Source organism: Carassius gibelio, chromosome A7 (assembly GCF_023724105.1).
Source record: "Carassius gibelio isolate Cgi1373 ecotype wild population from Czech Republic chromosome A7, carGib1.2-hapl.c, whole genome shotgun sequence".
NCBI lineage: Eukaryota > Metazoa > Chordata > Actinopteri > Cypriniformes > Cyprinidae > Carassius > Carassius gibelio.
Window position 1 is genome coordinate 28,938,442 of NC_068377.1, and position 25,375 is coordinate 28,963,816.

The 25,375-nt window shown below is 38.3% G+C and overlaps 1 protein-coding gene across 1 annotated transcript in view; it reads right to left on the minus strand.

Moving 5' to 3' along the window:
• Positions 1-2,250: 2,250 nt before the first annotated feature.
• LOC128017091 (trithorax group protein osa-like) overlaps positions 2,251-25,375 on the minus strand; it is a 72,721-nt gene continuing 49,596 nt past the window's right edge. The window contains exons 3-5 of the mRNA XM_052602267.1: positions 5,410-5,532; positions 5,198-5,270; positions 2,251-4,432 (exon numbers count right to left, since the gene is read on the minus strand). Of these exons, the coding sequence (XP_052458227.1) occupies positions 3,399-4,432; positions 5,198-5,270; positions 5,410-5,532 (1,230 nt within the window). The 3' untranslated portion in view covers positions 2,251-3,398. The remainder of the gene's footprint in view (positions 4,433-5,197; positions 5,271-5,409; positions 5,533-25,375) is intronic.

The window sequence follows — 25,375 nt, forward strand, 5'->3', positions numbered from 1 at the left end:
TAAACATTTGACAACTAACCTAGTGTATGTTGGCAGTCAATATTGCTCAGAAAGAACTATATGGTCAGAAATACAGGCCTACATCTGTTTCCATTGTTGCCTCATTTCTGTCAAAGCTGCCTGACACCCTAGCTCGGTTTATCATTTAGAGAAACACAAAAAAGTGCACGCCTAGGGATTTTATTTTCCCCCCAAAAAATTCCCCAAAATTTACAGATTTTTTTTTTTACTTCTCTCACTCATTGATGTTACTCATTAACATTTGACACATCATGAATACACTACTTTTCTTGAATATTAAGCTTTATTAATTTGAGCCACTAAACAGGAACATATTTCATAAAAGTGAAAACTAAAGAGTTGCTCAGTGAAGTAGCTGATGGCTGTGCAATCTGATCCCAGAAGTTGCCAATCATTCCATTCACTTCTTACAGATGGCAGTTAACTGTTACTTCATTAGAGCCTGTCCACACAGCATTTTGTGCAAATTATGACTCTGGGAAAGAGTATGGATTGTCAAGTTTGAATTTACCCAGACTTCTGTTGTGTAGCTCTGATCTGTAACTGTGTGATACATCAACCTGAAGTAACAGATATGAGTTTCTAAAACCATCAACTGCAGATGCAGAAACAAAGGCCACTTTATATGTGGAAGCAAAACTGCTGTTCTAAAAATGAAACAGGCAAAACCATAAAACAGCATTAAGAGGAACTATGCAAAAATGCCTGTTTATATTTATCTGTTTATCTAAGGAAGCTTATGCAAAAGAACAGATTGTATAGTGTATGCAGAATCTTGTACCAGAAATGAATATCGTTTTAGATAGGCAACATAGAGTCCTGTATGACCCCACTGTCTTTCAACTGCACGGTAAGAAAAAAGTACATGTTGAAAAATGTGAGCCTTAAAACACTTAAAAAATACATTAACCTATTCCTTGCTAAAAGCTTACAGATTCCTAAAAAAAGTGTGAAATAGGCTAGAGGTCTAATTGTAAGAAAATATTGCCTCACAAAATTCTGGAGCATCTTTATTAGACTACTTATTATTTTTATTTTATGTATGACCATTTGATCTCATATTACCTCAAGATAAGAAAATAATGATTTAATTTACCACACTAAAAAGCTACACTATGAAGGAAATGAATGAAAGGGATGTTCAGTTGTGTTGTGGAAAACACTGCCACATCAGGAATCATAACATCATGATTGGAAAGTGAAATAATTCTGTGAGCACTTCTGTCCTTTAAGTTTAAACTAAAGATATCAATTAACCCATTAAAAAAAAAAAAAAAAAGACAAAAGAAAAAAACCACAACAAAAATTTAAGCGAGTAGCAGTGTTTTCTCTCTTAAATCAATATCACAAATATGTTTACTTAATCCCTGCCTCGTCCTGATAAGCAGTCACAAAGAGATATATACTGACCCTTGTGTTCTTGTGAACCTATAACATTTTAGCACAGTAGTTATCAGGCATTTCAACACTAAATGAGGTATGGTGCTAATATTTATCTGTCATCATAAACGTCACTCTTACCACTAAACAGAAGTAAGATATACTAAAGAAGAACAGGGGACATTTTTGTTTTTTACAGTTTATTTTTCAATCTAAAAATATGAAGACAAAATATAATAAATCACAATTAATCACAAATCAGTCTTAAAGTTCATGGCACCAACTTCATGGTCGTGAACTTTTGGAAACCCAAGACTCTGGACTGTGGGTTTTATGCACTTACTGTGAAAGGTGTTGCTCTTATATTACATAAAATGTGGCGTGATCATATATGTGTCCCTCTGCTACATTGAGGCTGATGTTTCAGTGTAGCTGGTGTGTACTTAAAAAAAAACATTCCTAGAATTGCTGCAAAGTGTCCTTGTTCCAAAAGCATCTAGATCCTTAAGATCCTCATTTCCTTAGATTGAATATATTAATACAAAGACACTGGTGTCTAGTGTAGAAAGTATTATGCTCTTGCAATATGACATAAGTTAGAGTTAAGTTAGACAACCTTTAGATTGTGCAACTAATGTTAGAATTAAATGCTGTAACAAGGCTAAGAAACACTGAACTCCAAACCTCACAATTTAAAAACGCAAAACAAGACAACCTTCTTAAGCCAGACTGGAGTACCAGAAGTCCGGTTATGTCAAAAACATAACAAATTGTTCACCTTTGTAATACATAGTATTACTCCACATTTAACCATACTGTCTAGCATAATACAAATTACAATAGAGTTGCTTAGTGTAAAATATTTAATTTGCAGTTTCAATATGACACTCATTTCTTTACATTGCATTTTTGTTTTATTTATTCTTTTAATAATTATTTACAAAGAAATTCTGAAGAGTTCATCAGCAGAAAAGAAGTATAAATATGTGTACTTCCTCTTTTGTATGTTACAGTTTAAGAAACCATATTTTACAAAATCCTTTATGTACAGGACAAGCCCCTTTTGAAATACCCTCAAATAGTTCATCACAGAAATGATTTCATATGCTTTTCAAACAGCAAGAATGAAAAGCTGGACATATGAGCCTGGTCTGGCATGAGACTGCCAACAATACTGTTACCACATTGCATTGAAGGGACCGTTCACCCGTTTTACATACATTGAAAGTCAGTGTTGTTTTAAACCCCATTAACTCTCATTGTACAGACATTTTTGGGTGAACTGTCCCTTTAACTGAATGAGAACTTTCTTTACACTGCTGAGCAAAGCCCATGTTTTCATAAATCAGTGTTTCACTCCATAATACATTTGACAGTAATTACAATATTATCCTAAAACAGCGCAGGGAGCACTGGAAGAGCAACCATAGAGAAAAGGAAAGGGCATCTTATAATATAAGCCAGTTTAACGACAGCCAAAACCATTTCAGGAGGGTTAGCAGTGCCTCATTTCCACTGATACATTCTCACTAATGCTAGCCATGACAAACAAACAACAACAAAAAACGCTTTAAGACTTTAAGGTTTGTTCACACCAAAGATGTAAAGATATAATGATGAACTAAAAAGTTTTTTAAGCCAATCAGATACCACATAAGTTTAAACAGCTTGCATATTTAAAGGACTTAATATACTGCATTATTTAGAACAAATTTAGACCAACACAAAGTTTGGAGTTCTTTCCTGGGGTCCGAAACAGCTTGCCAAAGCGGATTTCCATAAAAGTTCAGAAAAGTCAGGACCTTTCAACAGCAGACAATGTGGCTGTAAGCTTATAAGGAACAGAATATTATCGTCCGTTGGTGTGGACACTAATATAGTTCTTGTTATAGTTAGCGCTCTTGGTGTGAACGCGCCTTTACAGAGCGATGACCCTACGGCCCCATTCTGGAGCTGTGTGTAGTGATTTTCAAACCTAGGATGCTCTTGATCAGTCCCTACGAGTTTTGCTCAAGGTATTCATCAATCATGGTGAGATTGTTTAGCCAGTCTTCATTGTTGCCCACCAGAGTGTCTATGAAGTCCACCTCTGCCCCGCCACCACCTCTGCCTCCAGGTCCTTGTAGCCCCGCTGCCATTGCTCCATTGCTCTGATGCTGTGTTCTGTAGTCATAGGAAGGCAGTTTATCTCTGGGGTTGTAGCTCTGCGTTGAACAGTGTTTCCCCGCGGAAGCATTCTGGTAACTAGGAGGCGCCATCCCATGGGCAGGATGCATCATGGACCGTCCTCCTGGTTTCATAACAGCTAGAGCGGAAAGCGGACCTCGCATTCTAAAGTTCTGTTGGGACATGGAGGATAGTGGCTGGGTGTTGGGCATCTTCTGGTCCTGTCTGCTAACCAAACCAGGGGCTACTTGATTTGGAGGAGGACGAGAACCAGGGAAGTTGGCTGGCATACCTGCCATGCCGGATCGCTGTGGAAACTGAGGACCTCGGCATCCAGGCAGGGCTCCTCCGGCAGGGAAGGGATGCTGGTGGTTCGCAGGGTCCATATGTGGTTGCACACCTTGTTGGTGCTGCCAGAGCTGGGACTGTGACGTGGGCTGCTGCTGGTGCTGCTGCTGAGAAGGGAACATCATATGTGACTGAAGAGCTCCGCCTTGGTGCAGCACCTGCCGCAGTTGGTGGGTCGACACAGGACCGCCTGGTAGGTTTGGACATGGCATTCCTGGTCGTGTCACAGCGTGAGCCGGGTGTAACGGTTGACGTGGAGGGCCACCCATTCCCATCATGCTCTGGCCAGGCTGCATCGCCATTCCAAAGTCTTGTGACGGGTGGCAGAGGGGTTGTTTGGAACCTTTGCTGCACATGTATCCTCCAACGGATGGGCCCATCTGGGACACTGTGCTGGAGGAAAGACCCATTCGATTTGAGGGTAAAGGGCCACTATGGGAGAGCATGGAGGAATTTGGCTGTTGAGAAGCTCCCAGAGGATATCCACCACACTCTGGAGGGAGTGGTCGACCTGGACCTGCACAACAGCGAAAATAATTGATTTTGAGCATGGCTTTTTAGAGCATATTACTGTTCAAAAGTTTGGGGTTGGTAGGATTTTATTATGTTTTTAATCCACGTCTCTCATCTTTACCATGGCTGCATTTATTTGATTACAAATATAGCAAAACAGTTATATTGTAAATCTAATTTATCTATTTAATGCATCCTTGTATTAAAAGTATTATTTTTTTTCCTAATATTTTTTGTTTAATTGAAAATTGACACTTAAGACTCGTTTTGTGGTCCAGGGTCACATATAGCAAAATTTTGGCACTAAATAAACAGTAGGCCTCATTCACTAACAATTTTATAAAAATTCCTATTTATGATCCCATAAACTTCCACCAATACATAAATGCATAAATCTAGTAATTTGTATAAACATGCACAAACTATGTCCATATAAGGGCTTCTGTATTTTTATATTTATTTTAAAATATTTTAATTTTAATATTTTTTTTTCTACTAACAGTGTTTATGTATATTATATATATATATATATATATATAAACATACTTGACATTTTAATATTGATTCTTAATAAATTATTTGCATTTGGAACATTTTTGTGTGCACAGTTTAAAATATTTTTTTCTTTGTGTTTAAACTTATGATTCAGTTTAAAACTGATGAATCATGACTTCTGCATGAAAAAAAACAACAAGTGTACATTTTTATGCAAAAATGGTAAATCAGACCCAATATTTACCAATGTTTATGTGGTTTGATGTTACTGTACCTTGAAATGATGCCACCTGTCGGCAGTCTGTGATATGCCCTCCATTCATTTGCTCCATTTGCCTTTGCTTTTCCTATAAGAAGCAGAAAGTAATACATTAACACACTTAAGACAGTGAACCAAATTCTACCTCTTAAGAGGTGCAAATTAAAAGGCAATTCAGCCATGCTAAACAACAAAACTGCACTTTAACATGGAGTTTGAGCACTGACTTGTTGAAGCTGTTTGCTTATTAGCTGATTCTTAAGCATCATGTTGTAGTTGCTGCCCTGGGGCTGCCGTGGCACTGCTGACGGAGGGTCCTGAAGATGTGGCACCATTCCTGCACCTTGATCCTAAGAGAGAAAATAAAAGAAAGATCACTATTAAACCTCTACTCACCTTCCAACTACATTTTAGCTACACATAACTCAAATGTGTCAAAACAAGGCCTGCCAAATTCACACAGACATGATCTCACCTTCACTAGACCCACACAAACAACTCTAACTAACTACGTATAATCTCACCGTGATCAAAGACGTGACGACATTCAGAGTAACCCAACACCGCTAAAAAAGGTCATCTCAACCAAGCCCACATGTTCTAACAGGGCTTCTTTCCAGAGATGGGACCAAGTCACACATGTGCAAGTCTCAAGTAAGTCTCAAGTCTTAACCTTCAAGTCTCAAGTAAGTCCCAAGTATTTTTTTCTTGGGCAAGTCAAGTCAAGTCAAGTCACAAGTTATGTCAAGTCAAGTCCAAGTCAAGTCACCTTAATATTGTTATTTTACCTGCAGAATCTGATCTTAATAAAGTTAAAAGACAAGATATAAGTAGCTGTCAGTAAATTAAAATAATTTGGATTTGCATTGTAAATACTCATGTTCAGTAAAATACATAATGGAATCAAACAAAATTGTAACTTCCTAAAATTATTTATTTTTCGCTTCTGCCAACAGTGTTTGAAATGTTTTACATTTTCAACATTGAGTCCATAAAACAAATAACAGCTAAACATCCAACAGACTCCTCTCTGAAAACCTCTCTCTCTCTCTCTCTCTCAAACAGAGTTTACATACAACATTAAACTTTGTTACATTTCTCCTCTCTCTCTCTCTCTCTCTCTCTCTCTCTCTCACACACACACACACACACACACTCTCTCTCTCTCTCTCTCTCTCTCTCTCTCACACACACACACACACTCTCTCTCTCTCTCTCTCTCTCTCTCAGTATAGAATATAAATATGACGTATTTTCAGCTGTTTCATACTTTTTTGTTATATACAGTACAGACCAAAAGTTTGGACACACCTTCTCATTCAAAGAGTTTTCTTTATTTTCATGACTATGAAAATTGTAGATTCACACTGAAGGCATCAAGGGCTATTTGAGCAAGAAGGAGAATGATGGGGTATATATATATATATATATACATATATATATATATATATATATATATATATATATATATATATATATATACATATATATATATATATATATATATATATATATATATATATATATATATATATATACATATATATATATATATATATATATGTAATGTGCACTTCTCATAATTGGGTAATCGCGGCAGCTACATTTGTTTTTCTGATTAATTGTTTTGCTCTATGAGAAAGACAAGGTAACAAAATATTCGGGGCTTATGCCCTCTTAGCCCAGCCCTAGCGCCGCCCCTGGAATGCGTTTTTTGACGGCCTGCTAGCGGATCATTAGGGGCCGTTCACGTCACGTCTTTTGCGCGCGCAAGTTCGCTATTTCCAATGTAGGCGCTCGGTATGCGCGCTCATAATGGAAGCAACGCGCGCGCGTCTCACCGCATCGAGTTAAAAACATCTAGGGCCCTATCTTGCACCCAGCGCAATTGACTTTGTACACCGACGCTTGTGTCATTCCTATTTTGCACCCGCGCAAAGCGCGCTTTTCCCTCCACAGAAGCACGTCGCTAAACTAGTGAATGAACTTGCGCTCCCTGGGCGGTTCAGCGCAAAAAAGGAGGCGTGTTCCGGCGCAAACAATCCCTGGTGCTATTTTGCTGTTCCATTAAACAATTGCGCCACTGACCAGAAAAAACCTAGTCTAAAGTCAGTGGCGCGTTGCGCGTTGTTCATTATGCTATTTTAAGGGCGCATGCTTGACCATAATGTATAACGTGCACAACTCGCATACACTTTGCTCATGTAATCTACACAGATGCAACAGTTATTTTTGCAAATCATAAATTGTTACACTAAAAAAATATTAACACATGAGATGACGGAAATCATTGTGGTGTGACACGAAGATGTGAAAAAAATAGGCATAAATCTAGCTTACAAATTATTCAGGCTAATTATTCTCCCATCCCCATACAACACAACTTCTCTGTCTTTCACTGCTCTTACAAGAACATCAGTCTCCTCGGCTGTGAACCGCTCCTGGCGTGCGCCTGGTAAATACGCCATAATAATAGCAATCCATAATGGAACTTGCGCACCTGCTTTTAAAGGGAATGTTGGATGACGCTCTGATTGGTTTATTTCACGTTACGCCCAAACCACACCTATGAATAATGAAGCTACTTCAGACCAACCCATTTTAGATTTGCGCCGGGCGCAAGAGCCATTTATCCCGCCGGGAAAATAGCAACAGCGCCGAGACCCGCCCACAAACTTACTTGCGCTTCGCGCTTTGACACTTGCGTTTCAGATCGTTAAAATAGGGCCCCTAAACTTTTCAGAATGCCGCAAGCGCACCGCGGGTCATGTGACAATAACTAACCAATCAGCTTCATCCTTTCCCGTATCAACGTTGAAAGCTCAGCTAAGATGAAGGAACAGCTGTTCATAGCTGTATATGGATTGCCATTTTGAAATGAATTTAGTAGCAGAGCTACTGCGAGCGATTTTTAGTGCTGCAAATCCATTTATCCTTTGCTGAAATTTCCGCGTCTTCATTGAGAGAGAGCGTGTCATGAATGCTTAGCAACGACAGACGCCCCAGGAGCACTTCTGCCCGAGCGCTTTGGAAAGAAGGAGAAAGCGGCGCACCTAGCGTTTTCCACGCGTTTTTAGGCGCGAATTATTGAAGACAAAAGCGATGACCGTCGGTAACCCTCAGGCTGACAGGTTGATGTGATGTGATATCTGATTTAAGTGGGCGTGGTGTGTGTAAGGTAGAGAGGGCATGACTGATGATAGTGTCCTGATCCAGTCATGACGCTATTCTCAGCCTGCGCTCCAGCTGAGTAATCAAATTTATTTTAAAAAATAATTTATATATTTTATATTCAAACTGAAAACATGATGTGATTAACACTCAAGTCATTCAAGTCATCGTGTCTCAAGTCAAGTCAAGTCCCAAGTCTTTAACTTCCAAGTCCGAGTCAAGTCTCAAGTCCTAAAAATAGCGACTCGAGTCGACTCGAGTCCAAGTCACCAAGTCACAAGTCCCCATGTCTGCTTCTTTCCTTAGCAAAGTTGTAAACATCTGTAAATAACCACAGAGGATTCAGACCAGACGCTGCCTTCCCCGAGCCACAGATGTTTGTTTTCGTTGGCTTTGTCTGAATGCACCCCTCCACCCCAGCAGTCCACCTCGGCATTCCCATATTCCCATTCCTACAGAAGAAACACTCCCCACCCTCTTCCCTCCCTACTCCCATCCAAATCCTGAAAACACATGCGTAACCAGAGTAGAACATTAATCACAGACCATTATGAAGACGTGGAGAGATAACTACTTCACGTCTGGCCTTTCGTCTTTGGCAGAACGCAATGCTCTGCTTCACGTCATAAAGACACAAACACCAAATGAAATTACTGGGTTTATTATGTTGTGTGAATTCAATTAAATCTCAAACTACATATGCTTAGCATCACACACAGCTAATATCATGCTCAAGAACAAGCAGAGGTAATCTGAGGCACTAACAGACACTCCTAGCATGAATCTGGTGTAATGATCTTTGCTTGTAGCAGGCAGGGTGGTGAAACGGCTTCCCGGGGGAATATCATGGTGCTTTGCAGTGGAAATGAATGGCTTGTAGAGCTGGTAATGGATATTGATCCAGCACTTGGGTATGTGCAGCTGGAATGAAGAGCTGGTTTAGATGCTTTTGTTGTTAGGCCTGTGCCTGAGAACTGTCCATGCATGATTCTGCTTGCCATGAAGAACCACAACTTCTAATGGATTCTAAACAACACTCACATCTGTTACTTCTTAAAGGTTCTTAAAAGAGTTCGCTAAAAAATGAACATTCTGTCAGCTTCAGTCACCAATCACTTAAAGTCATGTGGGTTTGGAACAACATGAGGGTGAGTAGCCTAAATGATGCCAGGGTTTAAATTTTTCAGGCGAACCCTTTAAGATATCATGAGTAATGTTTAAACATTTTCTGTTTCGTCAGCCGCTCAGATGCTCTGCAAAGCGCAAGGAAAGAAAACACTGAGTTGATTAGTATGATAATCAGCGACTCTCACAAATCCAACAGAACAGAGATGTACGAAGAGAACGTGTTGTTTCCTCCAAGCGAACGCTAGATGGCGCCTGCGCACTCTCACAGTCCTAAACTAAGAGTTTACGCTGAGCTTTTCTGTCGCCTGTCTTTGTCGACTGTAAAAACCCCAGTTTGTTATCTATCTAGTCAGCCCAGTGTACTGATAAACATAAATTATAAATGGGCTCAAAACTCCGTGACTTGTGAATATACGACATGTTTTAGTCTGTCAGGACGCAGCTTTGCGCTCTATCCGGGAAAGCTTGCCAAGTTAAAAAGCGTTTCCGATTGTGCCCTCGATAAGGGAGGGCTTTTCATTCTTTCCCCCTGTCCTGAGCTACTCCCCAACACCTCACAAGATTTCCAATCCAGAGCCTCCAGCAACACACGCACGTTTTGAGTAAAGCAGTCCGTCAAGCCGCCTCCCCTTTCCGTTCCGCGCGCTCACTCAGCTCTTCATGCAACTCACATTTCAGTGTGCATTTAATAGATTAGATATCACAGCAGCAGAGGTTATCAAAGCAATCCGCTGTCTTTGTTGTCGAACAGAATGCAACCGTTCCTGTGCGTACAAGACAGTAACAAAGAAAGATACATATGTTTAACCCTGTCAAATCCATCAATGTGGAAAGAAATGTAAATTTAGATTGCTCCCCCCCCCCCTTTCTCGCTCCATTGCAAAGTACGATAACAATCAAGTAATAGTAAATGGCCCTATACATTAAGTGTTTTTAAATACTATATAAGCTATACTATATAATACTATCACTTAACCCATTATTAAGCTACTTAATAATAAAATGTTGAATTGCAAAAAAAAAAAAAATTCTGCTATTGAGGTGGGATATGGGTAAGGATAGGGATAGGTTTGGTAGTATGGTTAGCTTTAAGGGGTAGCCTAGAGGTAGGATCAACGGTGTAATTATAGCTGTAAACTCAAGAAATTACTAACTAGTCTTACTAAGACTAGTCTTAAAAGTTAGTCATCCAATTTTTTTTTCTTCAAGACTGGTCATAACTTTTTTAATTCAGTTACATAAAATGGTAGATAATGCATCTGGAAAGTAAGAACACTTGGTAAAATAATTAATGATAGACAAACTGTTAACATTGTGACTAAGTTTATTGAACTGGCCCCAGATTTAATTAGAGGACGGTATTTTTGAATAAAAGAAGCATACATCGTAAAAACATGCAGGTTCACACTATGTGCATTGTATCAAATTACTTAATTAAATGTAAATACATAGTTAAGGAAACTTAATATAAAGTGGGTCCTAATAGATAAAACTAAACAATAAAAAATTGATAATAAAATTGTGCAGAATAAAATATCATAATGAGATTAATGACACTAATTAAACGTTTGTAAAGGTGGACTGATGAAAAAGCACTATTTCCTAAACCACATAAAAGAGACATAATTACCCATAACAAACTAACAAGAGTAATAAAACCAATTATGCATTTGCGTGCTGCCAAGCATGAAAGGATGTTTTCTCACTTAACCCAGAGCAAGCATGTTTGACCTTGCTCTTGTCATCTAAACCAGGGTTATTATAGATTTTTGACATTTCAATATTTTCTTCCCCTTTCATTTAGTTTTTATTGAATTATTTTTACATTTTTTTATTTTCTTTTTTCTGAAAAGTGATATGTCGAGTTCATTTAGCAGTTTAAAAAAAATGTATATTCCTTTAGAAGATTTATATTTATTTTTTGGCATCACCGATTGCAAATTTACTCACTCAGAAACCTCACACACAGAGAGTAAGCTGTGGTTGATTGTTTTAGTATGGTCACCCTCATTCATAATCTATTACAATCCTCCAATCTTGAACTTTTGGTTACATTCTAGGCTTAAGATCCCAAATTAAACACCAAGTAAGGCTTTATTTGCTCTCTATATTTAGGTCCGTTCTCAATGCTTTAGCTAATTGTCATGGGAAAATGTCTGAAAACCAGCAGTGCAGGACTATAGGAAGGCAAAGGAGGGAGGGGGGCTGTTGTGAATGTCAGTGAAGTCGCTTTGTCATGCAACTCCAAGTGACCTTGCTGGGAGAAAAGAGGGGGAGGGACACAGAAAGAGGGAAAGCATGTGACTGCAAGAGTAAGAAAAGAATGAGATGGGGATGAATGGAGTGGACAGAAAGCGAGGAATAAGAAAAGAGGAAGGGACTGACTCAGGCACACAACTTTTGCAAAAAAGGTAAATTAGAAAGCTCAATGGGTAATGGAAGCAGGTACGAGAACGACGAGAGCACATGCAAGCAAAGTGTGTGAGAGAAAGTGGGACAGAGTTGTGTAGAGCGCTCCGCTGTGCCGTCCAGCAGAAGTCCAGCTGTCCAGAGCAAAGGCAGACACTAAGTACTGCTCTTATCTCCACAGTAACCAAGTTTATTTACTTCTATTGCCTGGATGGTGGGGTTAAAGCGATATGAAATGATGACTGACAAATGACCTTCTTTACAAATGCATGCTGAATATATGAGTGTCTGTCTTGAATTTATAACCTCTGATCATATGCAAGTTTTGCATGCCCTGATTTATGTGTGTCCACACACAGCGATATAAACATGTACATGTGTGTGTGATAGTGGGAACAGCTCACATCATCGGGCATGAGAGGAAGATGTTAATGAATGTGACGCCTGACCTACTTCCACAACAAACCATATCAGCTCTCTCTCTCTCTACTTCTCTGGTTGTATGGCTTGGAGACAAGAGCCAGTCTTTGTGCCAGTCTGGTTAACCACGTTGTGCCATGTCTACCATATGGGGAAGTCGTGGCCTAGTGGTTAGAGAGTTTGACACCGAATCTCGGTGGGTTCGAATCTCGGGCTGGCAATATCACGACTGAGGTGCCCCTGAGCAAGGCACTGAACCCCAACTGCTCCCTGGGTGCCGCAGCATAAATGGCTGCCCACTGCTCCGGGTGTGTGTTCACGGTTTGTGTGTGTTCACTGCTGGATGGGTTAAATGCACAGCCCGAATCGAATTCTGAGTATGGGTCACCATACTTGGCTGTATGTCACGTCACTTTATACATAATATCACAAAAATCCATTTCTTAGGGCACTCCTAACACCGCTTCACCTTGGCATGCATTTCTACACACACTCACCCATCCCCCTACCAGTGCCAGACACTGAAAAGAGTAAGATTCGCGCACACACACACACACACACACACACACACACAAGTGTGATGGGGCATGCCCACATACTGCATTCACACAAAACATATTTGCACATTAAAAATGTTCTCACACGTACAGTACACACATGCACACACACCTGGGTTTAAAGGGGAAGAGCTGCTGCCAGCCTAGTGTTAACTTGGCAGAGTGCTTAATTTATTCAGCATTCATTTCTGCCGCAGCTGGGCTCTGTGTCCTCAACCTTGCAGAACCACAGAACGGCGCTGGGGCTACGATATCTTCAGTATAGCTCTCGGCACCTTCGGCCCTGGTGGACCCTTCTAATTATTACCTAGTAAATTCTTGAATTGCTTTACTTTACCTTGGCTTTCTTTTAAGATCCGTCTCAGCAGTTCTTTAACAATGAGGCTCTCTTTCTCCGCACTGAATGCAGAGGCTTATTTGTTTGCGTTTGTCAAAGCTAGGCCCCATCCGAAATACCCTGGAACCATATTCTCTACCATCTGTGTACACCCCCCTCCCACCCCTCTCCTGTCCACCCTCCTCCCTCTATTCCACCTCAGGGCAAGGTCACCAGGGACGGGCTCTGCTTAGCCGCTACACTCGAACACAAAGACAACACGGTCGGCCTTCAACTGCATCTGACCGAGTGTTTTAATAAGCCATTTTAGTCACTGTTGTCTTATACTGTTAGCATGAATATTCTCTGTCACTCCTGTTTTATTCTCTTACTGTACACTGACTAATAATTTTAACTGAATAAACAATTATAGATATCTTCTAGTATTCAAAAGAGCTCTGTTGAAACTGAATCAATTCAAATTCTCAATGCATGAGTTCTCATATAAACCAGAAGGATATTGGGTGTGTTGCTTGGCTGACTAATATGTTACAGGAGCTCAATAGATAATGCATATTTTGTATTTATTTAATAGATAATAATTAAATTGACATACATTTAACAATTTATTAGTTTATGTAACATTTTTTTACATTTAATTTTAAATGAAATAATACAGTAAATAAAATAGATCATAGAGCTTTGTACAATTTAATTAAAATTCATTGTGTCAATCTGCTAAAATGATATTCTTTTAATTAAGTAATACATTATTACATTTAGATATGCTTTATAATTTATTATATTGTTAATGTTTGTATGTTTTGTTGCAAATGCATATAGAAAGTTAGTATATTATTTATTTTAATTATTTTAAATTCTATTTAAATATGTTTTAATTAAATATGAATTTAATACATATTAAATATTAAATGAATAATAAATCATTACATTTACATTCATAATGTATTATATATATATATATATATTTATTAAAATAATAGAGGTATGTACAATTTAATTAGGAAAAAAAGAAATATGAAAAAAGAATACATAGAAAAATAAACAAACAATCAAATAGAATGCATAACATTAACAGCCAGCGATTGGTCACTGGTAATGGAGTTGAAAATTGAATGACAGTTCACTACTAGTTCACATGTTGCATTTACACAGTGTCTTCCAGACTTCCTCTCTTTCATGAAAAACACACGTTGCTATAACTGGATGTCTTACAGTCCCTGATGGGGGACAGACCTCTGACATTTCTTCTTTTTTGATCTGATCACATGTCCAGGCTTTGCGTTTCTCATCTACTTGGCAAACACAGAGTCTGTTTGACCACACAGACAGGAGGGCTTTGATTCCAGTGTAGACTGTTTACAGGGAGAGAAAAGTTTGATTTCCACTGAGTTCTCTTGAGATCCTGATACCTTACAGGTGTATGTGTGTGTGTCTATCTATCTGTGTGTGTGTGTGTGTGTGTGGTGCACAATACCAAGCACACAGGTCTGGTTGCTCATATCTAAAAACGAGGAGGAAATGGGGAGAGATTATTAGAAACAGAGAAATGAAGAGCATTGTGTGCTGCTACAGTGTACTATTCCATTTCTCCAAAGACAATATCTTCAGTTAAAACACACATATGCTTGTTTTTGTATCACTGTGTTGACTTTTCATTGACTTCTATTGTTTTATACTGAGCTAATGATATTTTCTATTCCCTTCCAACAACAATAATAACAACATTATTATTATTATTATTAGATTTTCATTAAAGGGATAGTTCAAACGTCATTCACAAACATGAAAAAAAATATTTTTTGTCCATACACTTTCAGATTTATTTCCTACCCAGACATCGTAACTTTAGGGTAAGACATTAGGATAAGACATTATTTTGTATGTCTCTTCAGCTGTTTTCTCAAACTGTCCACAGAATGCAAACAAAACTTGCACACCGAGGAAATAATTGGCCAAAGTTATTAATTTGCTTCATTATGCAGATATGTGAATATGCAGTCTCCCTATGAGGCTTCCTCACATCACAAAACACACGACATTAAACAACAAAACTTCAGCAAGATTCAGCCTGCATCCTCTGGGATGCACACGATAAAGCTAAATATCCACATTTCGGATGAAAGAGCACTGAAGCACAAACGCTTCATAAAAGAGTGTATATGTGCAGTTATTATGGAACTAAGCTGAAAGAGGTTTTAATTATTCATCCTCGGTTTAGAGTTCGAAAGAGAGCTGTTTGTAATATCACAGTGGTCTGAGAGATGTCAGCCAACATGCCGTGGCTCCTCTGGCTTTCAGTTTGCAAAAACAGTCAACAGCTCACCAGAACTTCCTTCCTGTAGACCACAAGTGTGCGTGTGTGTATGTGTGAGAGTGTGTGTACAAAGAGGGATGAACATAAGGCAGAGCTACTTCTGTCTGAGCAGCAGCACAACACCTTCCCTAGAGATTATTCATGTAGACTCACACACACTTCCCCTCATTCCTCGCTCATTATGAAACTCTGCTATTATTATTTAACTCTATTTCTCCATCCCTCTTCAATCTGCTCAATTCCGCTCTTATGCTAACACACATGTACTCTGAAACACACACACACACACACACACACACATAGAGGGATGGTGGGGGGATAACTGCTGTCAGGATAGATCAGCTGCTTAGACCACTCACCCTTGTCTAAATCAGACTGGTAGAAGCTGCACGAAACAGACAATCCCTTACAAACACTTTATAAACACCTCCGATGCTCTTTCTAAACCTGTAAACCCTGTGCTTATTAGCCTCTAATACACTCCACAAAGCTACCACGACAGGCTGGCGCCCTAAAATAACACTCATTCCGTAGGGGTTTATCTTCCTCTAACCACACAAATCTTTTCGTAACGCATTAAAGATTTGGCTTCCATTTCAGGATAAGTGAAACGCATACAAAAAGAAAAATGCTGAAATAACAATTTAAATGAAATCCAATCAAAGTAACAGTTTAAATCATAAACCATGTTTGTTAGCTAAAAGCTCAAGAAAAGGCTATAAAGCCCAACAGGGTGGTCAGTACCAAGACTCACTTACATATATAACTGTACATATAACGTTACATCGAAACTGACCCCAGCATGTCTTGATTGACCAATTTGGAGTTTTCCAAAGAGAGATGTAATCAAAATAATGCATAAGATATGTGTGTGTGTGTGTGTTCTGTGATGTCTGCAGCACGTTCAAGGTTCTCTGTCATCTTTATTAAAGGGAGACCTTGAGATCCACCAATTATTTTCTTTCCTCATGCAAAGATAGCAATTTAAATCCACTGATAACGTACACACACACACACACACACACACACACTACATGGCCTTGGGCACTTTCTCCCTTTATTCATCTAGTATCTCAGTATCACTCCCCTCTCCCTTGTCATGATGCAGAAATGTGAGAGGATCTAAAAACCCTCATGTGTTTTTATGTGGCTGCTCTTTCTTCTCTTCTTTCCTAGTATGATAACCTGAGCTAGGCTGATCAGGAAGGGGAGGAGCTATCAGAAAGATGTGGAGATTCTAAACCAAGTCCACTAAACAGTCAAAGCTTCAGGTTGTTACAAAGTATTTCTTTTTTTTTTATCAACTGAATATCAAGTACTATAAAATCTACACAGATAACATCAATGTTATAGTAATTTTCTAAGATAATTATGGGTAATTATAGTCGTTAAACAATAAAAAAAAACATTTCTAACATCAAATATAAAACAAACAGCTTCTACAGTTTAGTGTGGTGATTTTCTGCTGTAAATGCCACAAAATATAGATGCCACATTTAGCTTGCTTGTTGTTTAAAAATAATGAACGATATGATGCATGATGCTTTTCTTCATTTTGCCTTTTTGAGGTTTGATGCACATGAACTTTCTTGCTGAATAAATAACTAAAGGGGAAGCGCTAAAACAGGTATTTTTAATGCAGAATCAACTGTATAATCAGCATCAGACATATTTATATTTCAAGATGGATTCGCCCATCTCTCTTCCACTCTCATTCTTCCCCCCGTCTCTTATGCTGTCTTACTTTCTTGAATGTATTCTCTTCTTTTCACTCACTTTCAACCTCCGTTGTTTCTTTAATAACGCATCGTAATCCTGGATAAATGAATTAGGTTAATGCTGGGGAACGGGTCACATCAACAATATATTCTCTCTCTCTTTCCATCTCGTGCTCAGTAAGCACGGACTGTTCTTTTAAGCACTGCACACCCGGATTCATTTGGTAAATTGATTGAGAGATTTGTGTGCGGAGTGGAAGATAAAGCCCTATGGGATGAGTGAAGGAGCCGCCACCATTAAAACTGACAGATGTCAAACATGCACAACACAAATCGCACGCTAAGGGGCCACAGTGGCTTATCATTATGTTTATTTATTGTTATTTAAAAGAGGAAACCAATTGAAACCTCCTTTTTCACCCTCTTACTCTGTCATTAGCTACTCGTATAAAACATTGAAACACATCAAAGTACCTCATATGCAATTTAAAAGGCATTATACAGAGCACTCGACTCGCGTGCATCAGTTTAATGATTGAAAGGGAATGTTTCGATTAGCAATTCTTAAAGTTGAGAACAAATCAAGCTGGAGAAAAATAAATGAGGCAGAATGGGAATTTTATAAAACAAACCGGTGTTAGCGTGTTATTGGAGATCTGTCTAATTATGCAAGCCACATTCTCGCCCATATGTTCCTCTGCAAGAGTGCGACAGAGGAGGCAGGGATGAACATCCATGTGTGAGATGATCCCCTGTTGGGAATCTAAGAGATGGATTCGCTTTCGTAACATTTGCTGCTGGATCGCCAAATTTAATCCTGGTTTTAATCTTGTCTAAATTATTCTGGAAAGTATGTCACTGCAATATGTTCGTGTTATGCTGGGATCATTGATATGCAGATTCATCAACCAAAACATTTAAACTGACATACTACCATTCAAAACTGAAGGTTCAGTGAGATAATAAATTCTTTACAATGATTATATTTAGCAAGGATGCATTATATTGATCAAAAGTGAGAGTTCTGTACTTTCTATAACTCAAAGCATCTTGGAAAAAAAAAAGTATCATGGTTGCATGAAGTATTTTTAAAAGTATTATTAAATCAGTATCACTGATGTCTGTCTTAAACACCAAATTAGCATATTTCAGAAGGAACTGGAATGGTTGCTGAAAATTCAGCTGTCAATACAGGACTAAATTACAATTAAAATATGTTAAAATAGAACACAGTACTACTGTTTTTACTCTATTTTTGATCATATGCAGACTTGATGAGACTTCTTTCAACAAGGTTATCGACCCCTATAACTTTTGAACAGTTGCTTAGACGCAAATTGTTTTGCTGATTGTCATATCTTTATGAGGATCTAAGTATCTACAACTACATGCTTTTCTTTTCACCCATGTACTGTATAATGTAGAATTCTTTTACACAGGTCAAGTCGAGAGAGGTTTTCAAGTAACTTCAGACCACTCACACAAACCATCCTGTAGGCTCTCTCTCTCTCTCTCTCTCTCACACACACACACACACACACACATAACAGATAGGAACAAACACATATGTACAAGTGTTAGACTTGGTAGCTTAGACTGTAGCCACAACCCTGTGCATGTTCCTCAGCCAATGGGGGTAAAGCATTGGGTGTGAGTGTTTAAATGTAGGTGTTTATTGGGTTGTTTGAATAGATACAGTAAAGCAGAGCATTTATTTCTGCTGTGCAGTTCTTTTAGATCTGCTCGTATTAATGACCAGTGGATTAACCACAAACTTTCTATTCATCTGTGGTTGCTAGATATGAAATGAAAATAAACAAAATACAGTCTAATTTAGACTGATTTGCAAATGAATCATGAAGACCAAATGGTGAACCAGATTCATTCAAAAACAAGGTCTCAAAGCAATGATTTGTAATGTTCAGACAACACTATGCGAGCGCGTTTACTCTACAGAAGAGCAATATCCAGCTGATTAAATATTTAGAGCGGAGCGCAACTACAAAATGCATCTTCACTTCAGACATTTCCATGACTTTCCATTACTATTCACTCTTTTGCACGGTTTGAAAAAAAAAATGGTTTCAAATTCCCAGCTACTTCCAAAATAACCTGAAATTGCTTTTTTTTTTGTTTTGTCTTATATAAGGCTATATTTTGACATACACAATTCTCCACTGCAAAATGATGCTCTGATATTAGGCACTAGAATATTTGGAGTGTACTACCACCAGTAAATGACAGCAATTTTTTTAGATGCTTTGTGAGTGTTGTATTCTACACACTTAAAATAACACATTTATAGCTGAGAGTGCATTATTATCGGGAAAGATGAGATGGATGGGGAGAAACAGAATGAGAGAGAGAGAGAGAGAGATCCATTATGTTGAAACTGTGACATGCTGCACTTGACTGATATCTTTAACCTGCTCAAGACAACACATCCTTATTAAAGCTACGGCACCCATTAAACGCCCGAATCAGACGCAGATCTGGCAATTCTCTAACCGCACCGCAGCATTTTTCATTCCTGCTCACAATAAAAGTAGAACAAAGACTAAAAATGCTCAGCGCTAGCTTTACGCCATCACCCTCTTTTTTCCTCTCCCTCCTCGTCATGTTCTCCCTCTTCTGTATTCTCCTTCATCACTCTCTCCGCAGGGTGTCTGGAAGAAGGCGAGGAAAAGACAACAACAAACGACTGCATGTCAGACAGAATGAATGTTGGAAGAAGAGTGAGAGCGAAAGTGAGAGAGAGAGAGAGAGAGAGAGAGAGGGAGAGAGAGAGAGAGAGAAACAGGAGCAGGAAGGCGCTGAGAGGAGAAAAGACTGAATCAGCATCCACCACAGCAAGAGCCGCTGTCAAGATCACTGTTTCTCAACCACTTTGGCTTCGGGCTCAGTTTTTGCATTAGAACAGAGAGTGGCGACCCAACGCAGACCCCAAATTGTTTATCGTGCAAAAGTAAATGAGAATGGCTCTGAAATAAAAAAATTTAATTCTCTTAATCCTAACTGCAAATTGATCATTTGTTGTAATATTTTCGGCTCAGACTAACCACAGGCTCTTCTTTGTAGTTTGTTTGGACTTTGATGGCCTTCTGAACTTTTGACTTTCATGCTCCCATGTTTGTCCTCGCTGAATCTGAACCCGTACAGCATTTAATGTAGTCAGGGTCATATTTTCTTTTAGCTTGAGTAGTTCTGTTCATGGTTTCTGAGGATGAGCTAGGCACATTTGGATACATGATTCTACTTTAATAATAACTACAATACAAATATTTGGCGATAATAAAAAAAAAGAACAGACTCAAACTGTCTGAGCTGAAGGTTTTGCTCCTCAAAAAGTACTTTCCTTCGACTTTGAAGCTAAAACTAAAACTAATATCAAACTTAACTTTTAATGATTCAATTAAGTCAAGTCCCATCCTATATTATATACTTAATATATTGTTCCATTCAGTTTTGAACACTGTCTTTAAGACCCAATTTGCATTGACCATTAAAGTCACATAGATTTGATATAACGAAGACATGAACAAATGTAATAAAGCACCATCCATATAAGTATTAAAATGTACTCTGGCAAGCAGATACACGAGAGCTGTCGAACAGTCAGTCATCACTGTCCACACATGGCTTCATGTCATGTTAGACTCAATCTGACATTTCTATAACCCGCTGTAACACAAACACAGTGTCTAACCAAATCCAAAAGTCATCACACACGTGGCTGGTCATGTCGCCTAGTTTGTATGAACTGATGTTAAATATGCAAAGAGCGCAGTTTAGCGACTTCAGCTGGGAATTATAGACTAAACTGGAATTTACAATATGGCAAAGATACAGAGCAAAACACAGTTCATGATTCAATTTGTGTTTTTGAATTAACCTTTTAAGCACCTTCACAGTTCTCATTCACTTTAATGCACTGGGATTTTTAGTTCATATCTCTCGGAACGTGAATGTTTCATTGGTTTGAACTAATGAACATGCACTTCACTGAACAAGTCACTATTTTGATATGAATCCAAAGACTTTAATGAGGCATCTTGTTCATGAATGAAGATCAGCTGATTTAAATAACACTTGTTTTCTGGAGTGAAAAAAAAAAAAATCACACTTTTGATATCATAATTTTTATATATAATATAATCTTTGAGATAAAAATTGATGGGGTTGATGGGGTTAAAAATCATGATTATGACAAAAAGTGAATTGCAATATACTAAATTATAATTATGAATTATGACTTTTTATCTCAAACTCAATTTCAACATTTAACTTAGTAAGACAAAATTCTGGAGTTTATATCAAAATATGACTTCTATTAATATTACATATTTTAGTTTAGATTTTTGCTCTTGTATGATGGAAACAGGCTTTCATTCATTACATGCTTATCATGCCAAAGAAACAAATACAGAAAGTAAAAAATACAATAAAAAAATATAGTAGCATTGGTCTTAATTGTGACCAGCAAATCTATTGTTTTTACATTTAACACCTAAGCTATTAAATATGTGCTCATGTAATCTGTCTTTAAAATAAACAGAATTTGCTTTGACATATCATACTGTACACATCTCAAACAGAAGAAAAATGACTTACAGAAACATCCAAGAGGCCTGAATAAATCGGAGCTAGATAAATATATATATATATAAATGCTCTTGTGTAGGTGGATATTTTTATAGAGTGTGTATATGATACTTTTAGAGAGAGAGAGTGTGTGTGTGTGTGTCTGTGTGTGTAAAGCAGCTCCCAGAACTCAGTCGCCAAGACTGTCTCACTCTGTCTGCCTCCTGTCTGTCTCTCCCTTTCCGCCTCCACTTTCTCCCTCCCTCCTTCTCTCTCTCTTCTTCCCTCAGCACTAAACTCACATACTCTCTCTTTCTCAGTGTTGCTCACACACTATGCTTTTCCTGTATGTCTGCCTCATTCTCCTGTCTGGAGTCAGACTCTCTCAGAGTCTCTACACGGACACTCCTCTCCTCCCTCCCTCCCTCCCTCCCTCCCTCCCTCCCTCTCTCTCTCTCTCTCTCTCTCTCTCCCTCTCTCCCTCTCTTTCTCTAGCATCCGTCCCCTCCTCTCTCCCCCCACAGTAAGATGAAAAAATGAGAGAATTAAACATGAGCTGCCTTTGAACAGACAGAGAGAGAACATTTGGTGCAGATGGATTTAATCGTTGCCGTTCTTGCTACAACAGCAACAACATGCGTGCGCACACACACACACACACACACACACACACAAACAAAGAATCAGAGCGGATAGGTAAATTTATTTGACATTGACAGAGTACGTCTGTAGATTCTAGCAGCTGGAAATGTGAGTATGAAGGCCAGGAAGAAACATTTGAGCGTGTAGAAAGCAGGCTCTCGTTCTCATATTAAAATACTGATGAGGGGTTGAACTGCTGAATGTCCTCTCTATCTCCATCTCTCTTTTCTCTCCGTCTCCTCGGGGCACAAAGCACAGAAGCTGACACAACAAGGCTTCTTTCTCATACACTCTGAATAAAATTAAAGGAGGCATTTAGTCTAAGACCTCCTTGTCAGTTTCTTTACAATAAATCAAGACATCATTTGTGTCTTTAATATGAGTCTTTCAGTAAAGGCTAAGCTGTAAAACAAGGGTAATCCACAAAAAATGTAATAAAATAAATGAACATTTAGGACATTAAACATTTAAATGTACATACATAAATACACTATTTAAGTCATCTAACATATAATATGGCTTTTTATTTGTATTTTGTGTAAAATAGCTACCATTTGATGATGTCACTCTAATCATTGTATTTGTGATATTTAAATATAACTTTAAAAAAGTCAAATGTGTAGTTGATTATGGTTCTTATGTCACTCATAATTTTTTTGAATTACAGTTTATTACAACTGGATCCCATAATCAGCAATCAAAAAGAGAACGGATACTTTTGTAAAATATGCCATTTAAAAAAAAAAAAAATGTTTTATCAGAAAATATAATAATTAAATTATACACCAGCATTTTAAAGTTTCCGAAACTAAGGTGTAGCTTCCAAATCACAGCAGTTGTTCCCATTTCAGTTCAACTCAAGAGTTTAGTGAGGAAGAGTGAGAATCAGCTAGTTGTGAACTCCAGATCTGATTCACTGACTCATTGAGTCTGATTCAAACCAGCAAGTTTGAGGCTGTTTCAGTAATCATTTTAACCAACTCATAAAAAAAAAAAAAAAGTCAATAGTTTGCAAATCGGACTTCATGGCTTATGCTGTGTTTGTAGTTGCACACAGGAAACAGTGGGGTGCACTCTAACCAGATGACATCTAAATATCTTATTGGTCACACAAAAAGCTTTCCCAACAAGATTTTAAGTTGTTTTTGCATTTCTGACCTTTGTGTTCTACACATAACATGTCAGTGAACATTTTTCTCAACATCCTATGTGAAAATTAACAATCAATTTCCATTTAAACATCTTAAAAGCCATATTTGCTTTCACTAGTTGATACTGATATTGGTATACTAGTTGATGTGAGAACTGATATAAAATAAATAGAAAAATTATTATAAAAATTATGTTTACATAAATTTTATATGGAGTATAACATCAGGCAGGACGCATCAACTTTCAAAATAAAGAAACCAACACAAACACATGCAAACTCTATAGATGAAATGTGCTCTTGTGGCAGCGTGACCTCACTCTTGCTTTTTCTGTCTGTCTCTGTATTTCTCTCAGACACATTTATGTACAGCTGACCCACTTAGAGCTTTTAAAAATGGTTAAAATCATTGAACGTGCCCAAGCAGAAGAGAGGCACAAAACAAGGCTAGACTCTCCACACCCTGCTGGGAAGACTGCTGTGGATGTGTGTGTGTGTGTGTGTTTGGTGTTGGCATGCAATATTTTCTCCCATGTATATAGCCAACCCCCCTACCCCAACCCACCAGTTCAGCCTTGAAGGAAGGACATGACAACACAAAAAAGAGAGAGATACATACATTTACATACCAACAGAGTGGAGATCAGTGTTAATTCAAATTAAAATGATAAAAACAGTTTTCGTTGAATTAAATAAAAATTGTAATAAAATTAATTACAAATAAATATTAGATGAAATATGTAAACTTATTTCAGTAAGTCACAAAGGCAACAATGTATTTAAGTATCTAAATTACTAGCACTGAAATAAAAATAAAGCTAATATTAATGTAAATATAAAATGAAATTACACAAATACAAAATCACAGATAAAAACTACTGAACTACTGAAAATATAAAACAAGATATTTCAACCTAAATTAATAAATACTATTATATTTTAAAGGGGGGGGGGGGGGGGGGGGGTGAAATGCTCGTTTTCACTCAATATCCTGTTAATCTTGAGTAACTATAAAGTAGTACTGCATCCTTCATAAATCCAAAAAGTCTTTAGTTTTATTATATTCATAAGAGAAAGATAGTCTGTACCGATTTTTCCCGGAAAAACACGACCGGCTGGAGGCGTGACGTGTGGGCGGAGCTAAAGAATCACGAGCGCCAGTAGAGTTTTGCGTTGAGAGCATGTGGAAGCTGTGACATTACCGTGAGGGAAAAACCATCATCCAAAACAAACCATGGCTAACATTCAGATTCAGCTGTTTATTTATGATCCAGAATCAGATCCCGAGGCTGAAACTGAACGAGAGCAGCAGCAGCAACGAATCGCTCCGAGCGGGGCTCGAACCCGGGTCTCCGTCATGTGAGGGGACGCACTAACAAGGAGGCAGAGATATTTGAAGCAGTTTTACCCACCGCCTGCGGTTCCAACACACGATCGTGACCCTTTTGGTTTTTTTTTTGGTAATCTGTGCAGGGTTGTCTTGCCCTGGCAACCAAAAACACACTCCTTTTGTGACATTTCGCGATGCTCTCGCTCTGATCAGTGAAGTCTGTTGTGCTCTCAGTGCTCTTCTATACGGGAGCGCGCGCTCTTCCGGCAGACGTGCCCTTAGGACGCATATAAGGAAATTCCGCTCCATCTAACGTCACACAGAGCCATACTCGAAAAAAACTTTCCGAAACTTGTGACAAACCGGAAGGAGTATTTTTGGAACAGAAATACTCCTTCAAACGTACAACTCAATTTTTGAAACTTTATCCATG